The sequence below is a fragment of the Triticum urartu genome, chromosome 1A (genome assembly GCF_056163025.1).
Source record: "Triticum urartu cultivar PI428250 chromosome 1A, HENAU_Tu73, whole genome shotgun sequence".
Taxonomy (NCBI): Eukaryota; Viridiplantae; Streptophyta; class Magnoliopsida; order Poales; family Poaceae; genus Triticum; species Triticum urartu.
In genome coordinates, this window is record NC_141873.1 from 529,641,893 (window position 1) to 529,653,481 (window position 11,589).

The following is an 11,589-nucleotide window of genomic DNA, read 5'->3' on the forward strand; positions in this document are numbered from 1 at the left end:
ATGAGCCATATGAAGCATATGAGGAGGAGGAGGAGAAGGCACCAGAGGAGGAGGAGGAGGAAGGGAGCAGCATAGGAGGAAGTAGCAGAGGAAGTAAAAGAAAGGGGCCAACTACAAGATCTCATGCTAGTTTGGATGAGATTATTGAGGAAGATTGGTTTCCTTCATCTGATGAGGAGAGCAATCCTGGTGACCTAAGTCAGGAGGATAATGATGGGGCTCAAATACCTTGTGTGAAGCTTCCAACTGATAGGAAGAGCAGGGCTAAAAAGAAGAAGCCTAGAGTTTGGTATGATGAGCAAAGGGAGAACCCGGAAGAGCAATTTATGAAGAAGCTTTGTTTCCTAGATGTGACCCAGTTCAGGAGGGCACTTCTTAATTTTCACATCTCACAAAATAGGAACCATGCCTTCCACAGGAACTGTCCAGACAGGATTATAGCTGTCTGCAAATTTGAGAATTGTCCATTTTTCATTGCAGCTTCTCAGATAGCACATGAGAAGACATTCTGTATAAAGAAACTGAACTTGCTTCACAGCTGCCCAGTAGTACAAGAGAGCACAAAAGTTACTGCTAAGTGGTTGGCACATGAATGTGAGCAACAGTTGAGGACAGACCCCAACACACCTGTCCAGACTATAATTTCAAACTTGAAGCAAAAGCATGGAATAGAGGTATCTATACATATGGCCTATAGGGCAAGAAAGCTAGCCAAAAATGTAGTCCTAGGAGATCAGAAGGCACAATATCATAGGATAAGGGATTACCTAGAAGCTGTGCTAGAAACCAATCCAGGAAGTAGATGCATTGTCACAATAAAGCACCTGAAACTACATCCAAGCAAAAACCCAAGATTCCATGGCTTGTTCATCTGCCTCAATGCTTGCAAAGAGGGTTTCCTTAATGGTTGCAGACCATTCATAGGTATGTGCACACCTACTAATTAACTAGTGACTCTACATTTATATGTGCACACCCAATAATTTGTTGGTAATCTACTTGTGATCTTGTATGATAGGTGTGGATGGTTGCTTCATAAAGTTGACCACAGGGTAGCAAATCTTGGCTGCCACTGGAAGAGATGGAAACAATAACATATTTCCCATTGCTTTTGCAATAGTGGACAAGGAAAACACAGCAAGCTGGTCTTGGTTTCTTACTCAATTAAAATATGCCATTGGTGGTGAGTCAGGCAAGTTTGGCTACTACACTATTTTATCTGACAGGCAAAAGGTACTACTATCTCTACTCCAATCATTGCTTGCATTGCTTATTAATTGTCTTTGTTTATTAATTTCATACATGGCATTGTTGTAGTATTCTCAAACTATAGTTCATTCAAACAGGATATAAGTGAAGTTTTTAACAAGATGATACTTGATGTCAGAGCCAAACCCATTAGAACCATGGTAGATGGGATCAGGACAAAGTTGTTAGTGAAGTTCAATGCAAATAGGACAAAGACTAAGACTGCTAAGTGGCAGATATGCCCAACATATGCTGAAAAGCTAGAGGAAGCAAAACATCATTCTAGGTTTTGTCAGTCTATCAAAGTTGGACCTGATCTCTTCCAGGTGACAAGTGGAGAAAGCACATATGCAGTTAACTTGTTGCATCATACATGTGGTTGTAGGAAGTGGGACATGTGTGGAGTACCTTGCAATCATAGTGTTTCTGCAATCAACAAGGCAAAACTTGTGCCAGAAGATTTTGTTCATGATTTCTTCAAGAAACCAATGTATAAGGCAGCTTATAGTCCAATAGTTTTCCCTGTGCCTGGGCCTGATTTGTGGCCAAATACTAGAACCCCTGACATTGAACCACCGGTGTTCAAAGAAAAGCCAGGAAACAAAGAGACAAAGAGGAGAAAGAGCAAGTTTGAAAAGCCAGCTCCAAAGGATACATCTAGGATGGCAACTATCACTTGTAGCAATTGCAATAGGACTAGGCATAGATACACTAGTTGCAAGCAGGCTCTGAAACCAGCCCTAGCTATGAGAATGAACCGGCACCAGGTAACTATTGTAGTAGGTTTTTGTACAATTTCACATACCAGTTTCTAACATTTGTATGCTGTAATTTCAGGAAAACAGGAGAGATGATACACCCAGAACTGTATCTGCTCCTGCTCCCATGCCACCAAGGAGAAGTGCTCCTTCTGCTCCTGCTGCTGCTCAAACTGCAGCTCCAGCACCACTAGCTCCAAGGGCTCCAAGGGTAGCAAGGAGAGCTCCTTCTGCTCCTGCTTCAGCTCCCAGTGCACCAAGGAGAGCTCCTTCTGCTCCTAGTGCAGCTGCTGCTCCTCCTGCTACAAGGGCAACAAAGAAAGCTAAAACTACAAGGACTGCAACTTCTACTGCTGGTGCTGGTCCAAGTTCTTCTACTGCTGGTGCTGGTCCAAGTTCCTCTACTGCTGCTGGGCCAAGAGGAAGAAACAAGTTCATCCCCCCAAGAGTTGCAAGTAGTGGAAGAGTGAGGAAGCCATCCTTTAAGATGTCTGAGTGGTTCAACTGTTCTCAAGGGAGCAGGTGAAGTTGTGTTGAGCTGATGATGTTCAAAACATTTGCATTTTGGTTGTGATGACACCTTTCATGTAAGGTACCTAGTGGACTTATTGGGCTGCGAAGAAAACTTGTGTTGCTTCTGGTTAGCTGTTGATGTTCTAAACATCTTTATTCTGGTTGTCATGAGTACTTTCATGTAAGGTACCTAGTGGAATTGTTGGGCTGTGATGAAAACTTGGTGTTGCTTCTGGTTAGCTATGGCTTAATTTTGGTTGAGTACTTTCTGGTTAGTTGTGGCTCCTAATTTTCTTATTGTTTGCTAATAAGTGTGATGAATGTGGCTACTACTATGATCCAAGATAACCTAATTTGATCATCTAGGGTGCCTCGACGTCGACGGCATCCAAGATAACCTAATTTAATCATCTAGGGTGCCTCGGCGTCGACGGCATCCAAGATAACCTAATTTGATCATCTAGGGTGCCTCGGCGTCGACGGCATCCAAGATAAGCTAATTTGATCATCTAGGGTGCCTCGGCGTCGACGGCATCCAAGATAACCTAATTTGATCATCTAGGGTGCCTCGGCGTCGACGGCATCCAAGATAACCTAATTTGATCATCTAGGGTGCCTCGGCGTCGACGGCATCCAAGATAACCTAATTTGATCATCTAGGGTGCCTCGGCGTCGACGACATCCAAGATAAGCTAATTTGATCATCTAGGGTGCCTCGGCGTCGACGGCATCCAAGATAAACTAATTTGATCATCTAGGGTGCCTCGGCGTCGACGGCGTCCAAGATAACCTAATTTGATCATCTAGGGTGCCTCGGCGTCGACGGCATCCAAGATAACCTAATTTGATCATCTAGGGTGCCTCGGCGTCGACGGCATCCAAGATAACCTAATTTGATCATCTAGGGTGCCTCGGCATCGACGCCATCCAAGATAACCTAATTTGATCATCTAGGGTGCCTCGGCGTCGACGGCATCCAAGATAACCTAATTTGATCATCTACGGTGCCTCGGCGTCGACGATATCCAACATATCCTAATTTGATCATCTACGGTGCCATAGTTAATATCAATGACATAGTTAACATCATACTTAACAACTCTAGTCACTAACATAGTTAACATCATACTTAACAACTCTAGTCACTAACATAGTTAACATCATGACACCATAGTTAACATCATACTTAACAACTCTAGTCAACAACATAGTTAACATCATGACACCATAGTTCAAAGCTTACAAGACATAGTTCAAGGCTACACCCTACTTCAAATACTGCAAACTTCCACTAGTTCACACATGACAAGCCATAGTTCAATGCTTGAAACTTAAGATAATGACCCACATGGTCAGATTACGAATCACTCTTCATCACAAATATCCTTGATGTCCTTCAGCTTTCTCTTGTTCTTGTCACTAGCTTTGACAAGATCAGCAATGTGAAACTCCAAATTCCTCCTCTCAGTGCTCAACTTTTCCTTCTCTTTCAAATGAGCAAACTTCAGATTCCTAATCACATTACCTTGGGCAACCTGAATGCTCCTCAACTGGTCAACCTTTTACTTCAGTTCTTTGTTCTCAGCATCCATTGCACCCAGCTGTTCCTTCAAAGCTGAAATATTGTTGTCCAAAGGAGGAGTGATCTCCTCATGTTCACCTTGTTGGACCTCATTTTCCTTGGGAATATTGTCCTGGGTATCAAGTAGGTTGTTCACATCCTCAACAAGCTTCTCATAAGTCTCCTGTAGCTTGTTCTTCTGTGATGTGAGATTGTGGACAAGTGATGCATGTTCCAGACATGCCATCCTATTAGCACGCTGGCAATCCTCATACAAAAGCCATAGTTTGTGAAGAGCATTCTGCAGATGCTCTGGCCACTCCTCATCTACCCACTGAACAACACCACAGCTGCTTGCTTCCTGCAAAACAACAAGTACAAATGCATTTACTTCCTTTTTCACTTCACTTCTATTCAGTCCAATTCAAAACAACTATTGTATACTGCACATGCACAATTCTGCATTTATATCTGAATTTTTAACAGCATACTACACTGAATTTACTTCATTTATACCTTAATTCATTTAACAGCACAATACAATTCACTTCAATTCATTTACTTCATTTATATCTATGAACAATGCACTGTGATACTTTTTAACAACACAATTTACTCACTCAGTCACTATGGACACCTTAATTTATATCTATGTACTTAATTTTTAACATCGCAATTTAATTCATTTACTTCATTTATATCACTGTGGTGTTGTTCATTTATATGTATGAACAATTCATTTACTTCACTCACTCACTATGGTATGGTACATGACAGTACCTTTAACTAAACTACTAGGTGAACAGTGAACATGAACAGTGAACAGTGAACAGTGCATATGAACAATTTGTAGTTTTTTCACAAAATAAGCAAACTACAGATTTTTGCTAGCACTCACATCAAGTCCATAGGCAAGGAACCTCCTCCCAGTGCTAATGCCTGAGAAGCAAACATGCCTCTCTGCCGGCTGGCCATGCTCACACATCACCATCACCTCATCGTCAACACCAGAGTAGTTCGGGTCCTCGATTGTAGCCGGGATCTACATCAACAAAAGAAACGCACAAAATCCATCTCACGGGTTCAAAATGAGCAGGAAAAACAAAATCCCCAAACCGAAACCCTAGCTCAGAGATCACTAGCTACGAGTACACATCACTGACCTTGATAAGGGAGCCACCTGAAGAGTACTCGTAGCCCTATTCCTCGCTGTCGTCGCTCCACGAAACCATGGCGGACAGCGGCGAGTTGGCTTCTCACCGACGGCGACCAGAGCCAGAGAGAGGAGACAGAGGAGAGGGGCGCGCGCGAGAGAGAGAGAGAGGGGGGGCGCGGGGGGGACTGTCTGACAAGGACCAACCGGCGCGGCGTCTTGAGCGTTTTGTTCCTAACGGCGCCGTTTGCCTGTCCGTCATGCCACGTCAGCGTTTTCGGAGCCCACCTGTCGGAAAAGAGATCAAACAAGGCTAAACGGCTGTTCAATGCTTTTTGCAACGGGTTAAGAGATTTTACGGTGTTTTTTACAACAGATTAACGATTTGATAATTTCCTACAAACCTAGCCACAAATGTGATGGTTTCTTGTAATTAACTCATCCATTCACCACCAGAGAGGGCCTTCATGACCCGCTTGAAGGGCATTAACCCGTTAGATATTAGAGAAGCTCGTTCAAGATTTCAAGAATTCATATAGGAATTGACGACTACGTTGTCAATGGAAAAGCGACTGTGAGCACAACTACCACCATGAGCCGAGACCACACCGAGGGTCACCGTCGCCTACCAATTGACCACTATTTGGAAGAAACCAAAGACTCCTATTATGGTGCCTCCATTTGGCAACGACACCATAGAGTCACGATCACTAGTCTAACAAACTGGACCAATATATTTTGTGAATTTTGGTCAGTGCCACTACTAAACTTGGATATGCGAAGGGTGCCACTCTAGTTCAATCTGTGCCACCAACGCTTGCGTAAAAATTGGCAACATAACCCTGCGTGTTGTCTCCACCAGTTGGCATTAACCTGCCATCTCTTTCACGTCGTTCACTTCAATTTAGGACCCACCACTTCGTCACGTCAATAGGAGATTCGGTTGAACCTTCATCCATCGTGTCTCAAAAAAGGGCTTTCATCCACTAGGCCAGACGAGGAGACTTAGTTGGCCAGTCAAAAAAAAAGGAGATTCGATTGAGCCTTCATCTGCGCGTTGGGACCATGAGCGGCACTCGAGAGTCGCATGTTTCTAAATTTTCGCAAGTAGAGCCCCTTTTCTTCCAACCACTTCCAATCACATCTCCCGCTACTCTCACACGGCCCCTGCCTTGCTGCTGCCATGACCTCCATCCGCCTGATTCTTGATAGCGGCAATGAACGACAGCCTCCAGAGCACAGTTCAAAGTGTGGTTATGATCGGAGCGCACTTTCAGTGCACGGCGGCACTGGCGCACTTTATCAACGCCGTGCGCTGCATGCATCATGATGGAGCTAAAGAGCGACAGTGTGTAATACGTGGAACATATACTACTCGCATGCGGTAGCTATTAACTGGGGTTACGGTCCAGTATCTCGTGTCCTACGCCACCGAATCCTCTAGCACCCGTTCCAGATTTTTTAGTACGGGGCCGAACTCAGAACAGGTCCCTTTGCGTGCACTACGTTGTATGGCACAACTAGGGCCCTGTTTGGTTCATAAGTCCTAGGACTTTTTCTAGTCTCAACTAAAAAGTCTTTAGTTCCTAAAAAGTCTCTTCCTGTTTGTTTCCAGAGACTAAAAAGTCCCTAGTCCCTTTCTAGAGGTTATTAAATGACCATGTTGCCTCTAGTATATAGAAAAATAACAATCAAACAACACCATGGGATGGCGGGCCATTGAATACATGGAGGGGCATTGTTGGAAAAGTCCCAAAAAAGACTCTCATTGACAGTCTTTTTCATTTAGTCCCAAATGACTAGTTTAGTCCCTAAAAAGTCTTTTCCGACTTTTTCTAATCCCTACATAAAAAAAAGTCTCTGGAAACAAACACTTCCTAGTTGTGGCCGAGCAAGTGGAGTGCATGAAAGTTCCGGGTAGGACCAGCCAGGCCGTGATAGTGGACCTCAGCGGTTCGGCCGCATTGCATGCAGCGTGCTGGCCTCTGTACTGGGCTATGATTTCTCTAGCTCCATGGCATGCATATGCTAAACCCCAGGCACTCGGTTTCCGTCTATGTGGCGTGCTTGCACAATACCGCAACGGACGTGACTGCTCGAGCCGGGCTGTGGCTTACTATATATCGTCTCTTTTAGCAAAAATATAGTGCCGACGCTCAAACAGAGGGCCAGCTCACGGGGTCAAGTGTTGCATGCATCCACTGAACGTGCCTTAAGTGTGTGCTGGATCTGGTCTAGCATGTATCTTGGCCGTTATTCTGAAGTTCAAAAAATTTCAAACGATGAAGAGCACTGCGTGTGGTAACCGTACTTGGTTCCCTATGTATGATGTTGTGCTCGTGTAAACAATCTGTTTTTAACCTCCTGCATGGGCTCTAGGCAATCAAAAAATATGTCTGACTGGCATAGATTATATGGGTGTGTTTAGGGCACATCTAGATGTGCTCTAGTTATTGCACATCTAAATGAGTGAATCAAACATAAAGAGGAAAAGAAAAAAGAAAAAGAAAATATCCACACGGATCTCAACGTAAGATCAATGACATAGAACTTAGATGTGCAATACTTATGGCACATCTAGATGTTGTCATGTGGGGCGCTGCGTACAGGCGCGGCGCCCAGGGGCAGCAGCCGACGGCCACAGCTGGCGAGGCATGACAAGGAGTCCTGATCCTACGTTGATTCCTAGAGTCCAGGAGTAGTTAGTTTCCTAGTTTGTTAGGAGTCCAGGAGTAGTTAGTTTCCTAGTTTGTTAGGAGTCCAGGAGTAGTTAGTTTCCTAATTTGTTAGAAGCCCATAAGGCCTTTATATATCCTGTAATCTGCACCCTTGGACGCAGGCAATAAATCATTATCTCCTACCTCCTCCTCTATTCCTAATCTCTTCTCCTGCACCATTGAGCAGTTAGGCAAAAACCCTAGCGCTCCTATCAACCGAGACTACGAACTACGTAGTCGAGGTCCTGTTGTGTTGGGCACCGAGGTCCTTGACAACTTGGTATCAGGTTCCAGGCGATCCTCTTCCTCGTCCGCGCTCCATCCGCAGCCCGCCGCCACCCCTGCGTCCGCGCCAAGCACACCTCCATCGCCACCATCCGCCGCCGCCTCGGTCACTTCCGGCATGGCAGAACCAACCACCGCTGATCTGGCCACGATGATCGAGGCCTTGACTGCAACGGTGGCGTCCCTGCAGACGTCCGTCGCCGCGCTCCAGAAGGACAAGTTCACCTCCTCATCGAGCGCTGCCGGCGCCCACGATGGGCAGCACCACAATGATCGCCCGCCCCGGTTTCAGAAGATGGACTTCCCCAAGTTCGACGGCAAGTCAGATCCGCTCGCTTTCCTCAATAGATGCGAGTCCTTCTTCCATCAACAACGGATCGCCGAGGAGGAAAAAGTCTGGATGGCGTCCTACAACCTTGAGGGTTCTGCCCAGCTGTGGTACATGCAGGTCCAGCGTGACGAGGGCACTCCGCCGTGGCGCCGCTTCTCCGAGCTGCTCAACCTTCGCTTCGGGCCACCTCTACGCGCTAACCCGCTGGGCGAACTAATGGCGTGCAAGCGCACAACGTCCGTAGTCGACTTCCAGGAGCGGCTTGAGGCGCTCCTCCCCCGGGCAGGCATCTTATCAGAGACACAGAAGGTTCAGATCTTCACCGCGGGACTCCAGCCACCCCTCAGCCTCGACGTGGAAATCCACAACCCGCAGTCCCTCGCCGTCGCCATGAGCCTCGCCCGCAAGTTGGAGCTGCGCGACCAGTGCGCGCTCACCTCCGCGCCACCGGTGCGTTTTCAGCAGAAGGGCATCCTGCCGGCGCCCGTACCACGCCTCGCGCCCCCCGCACCGGCTCTACCAGCCGCACCCCCTGCTCCTAGTCTGCCAGAAGGGCGCCCAATCAAACGCCTGTCACAGACAGAGATGGAGGAACGCCGTCGCCTGGGCCTATGCTTCAATTGTAATGAGAAGTTTGGCAGGGGCCACAACCGCGTCTGCCAGCGCATCTTCCTCCTCGACCTGGCGCCGGACGACGACGACGACACGACCTCCGCCGCCGCTGATGCCTCGCCGTTCGACCCTCGGATCTCGCTCCACGCGATCTCCGGCGTGCGCATGAGCGAGACCATGCAGATGCATGTCACCCTCGGGGGTGTCTCCCTCCTCGCCCTGATCGACTCAGGCTCCACCCACAACTTCATCGCCGAGGAGGCGGCCGCTCGTGCTACACTGCCATCCCCCACCACCGAGAAGATGCATGTCACGGTGGCCAACGGCGAGCGTGTTTCGTGCCAGGGCGCATACCGCGCCGTCTCCTTCTGCATCGACCAGGAGGCGTTCTCGGAGGATTTCCTCGCCTTGCCGCTCGCAGGCTACGACGTCGTCTTGGGCACGCAATGGCTGGCGACGCTTGGACCGATCCTGTGGGATTTCCGCGCCCTCTCCATGACGTTCTGGCGGAGGGGCCATCGGGTCTGCTGGCGCGGCCTTGCCGGACCGGACGGGCCAGCCCTGCAATCATGCAATGGCCGCGATTTCCTCGACGCCATCCTCACCGAGTTTGACGGCATCTTCGCCGAACCCTTCGGCGTACCACCACTCCGCAGCCGCAACCACGGCATCATCCTGCTGCCCGGCTCCGCCCCGGTGGCCGTCCGTCCGTATCGCTACCCGGCCGCGCACAAGGATGAGCTGGAGCATCAGTGCGCCGCCATGCTCGCCCAGGGCATCATCCGAGCAAGTCGTTCCGCATTCTCATTGCCGGTACTGCTAGTCCGCAAGCCCGACGGGTCCTGGCGCTTCTGCATCGACTACCGCGCCCTGAATGCCATCACCATCAAGGATGCGTTTCCAATTCCGGTGGTGGACGAACTCCTCGATGAACTCCGGCGCGCTCGTTTCTTCACCAAGCTCGACTTATGCTCCGGCTACCACCAGGTGCGGATGCGTGCGGAGGACATCCCAAAGACTGCCTTCCGTACCCACGACGGCCTCTACGAGTTCCTGGTGATGCCGTTCGGCCTCTGCAACGCGCCGGCGACGTTCCAGGCACTCATGAACGATCTACTGCGGCCGTACCTGCGCCGTTTCGTTCTCGTCTTCTTCGACGACATCCTCATATTCAGCGAGTCGTGGGCCGATCATCTTCGCCATGTGCGCACCATCTTTACCGTACTGCGCCAGCACCGGCTCTTCGTCAAGAGGTCCAAATGCTCGTTCGCCGTCGAGTCGATCTCCTACCTGGGTCACACCATCTCCGCGGCCGGAGTGGCCATGGAGCCGGAAAAAGTGCAGGCCGTGGCCGACTGGCCGCAGCCTCGCTCGGCGCGCACGGTCCGGGGGTTTCTCGGTCTTGCAGGGTACTACCGCAAGTTTGTCAAGGAGTTTGGCGTGGTCGCCGCGCCCCTGACGGCCCTGCTTCGCAAGGACGGCTTCTCATGGTCGCCGGAGGCGGCAGCAGCTTTTACCGCCCTCAAGACGGCGGTCACCACGGCTCCCGTGCTCGCATTGCCCGATTTCACACGGCCGTTCATCGTCGAGTGTGACGCGTCTACATACGGTTTCGGGGCCGTCCTTCTCCAGGATCAGCACCCGGTGGCTTTCTTCAGCCGGCCGGCCGCGCCTCGTCACCGTTCTCTGGCGGCATATGAACGGGAACTCATTGGCCTGGTGCTCGCTATTCGCCATTGGCGACCGTACCTCTGGGGGCGCCAATTTGTGGTAAAAACTGACCACTACAGTCTCAAATTCCTCCTTGACCAACGCTTGGCAACCATTCCGCAGCACCACTGGGTCGGCAAACTACTGGGGTTCGATTTCACTGTGGAGTACAAGGCCGGTAGTACAAACACGGTGGCGGATGCCCTTTCCCGCCGCGACACGGAAGAGACGGGGGTCATGGTTATATCTGGTCCTCACTTCGACTTCATCGACCGCCTACGGCACGCTTCGTCCACCGACCTAGCACTCGTCGCGTTGCGCGAGGATATCACGGTAGGCGCTCGGCAGCTGCCGTGGGCGCTCTCCGACGGCCTCGTCACTTTTAACGGCCGCCTCTACATCCCGCCAACGTCTCCACTACTCCAGGAGCTTCTCACCGCAATGCACGATGACGGACACGAAGGCGTCCTGTGCACGCTGCATCGTCTCCGCCACGACTTCCACGCACCTAACCTTCGCAAGACGGTGCAGGAGTATGTCCGCGCCTGTGGTACTTGCCAGCGGTACAAGTCCGAGCACTTGCACCCCGCCGGTCTGCTGCTGCCACTGCCGGTGCCCACGGCCGTGTGGACTGACGTCGGCATCGATTTCGTAGAAGCGCTCCCTCGTGTGGGCGGGAAGTCTGTTATCCTCACCGTGGT

At 49.8% G+C, this 11,589-nt stretch overlaps 1 protein-coding gene across 1 annotated transcript; it reads left to right on the top strand.

The window, feature by feature from the left end:
* The first annotated feature begins 1,051 nt into the window (after positions 1 to 1,051).
* Positions 1,052 to 2,532, top strand: LOC147992258 (uncharacterized). Its single transcript, XM_087540097.1, has 2 exons — positions 1,052 to 2,015; positions 2,086 to 2,532. Exons 1-2 carry the CDS (start codon positions 1,371 to 1,373, stop codon positions 2,530 to 2,532), a joined length of 1,092 nt encoding a protein of 363 aa, XP_087396223.1. The 5' UTR covers positions 1,052 to 1,370.
* Positions 2,533 to 11,589: the final 9,057 nt, after the last annotated feature.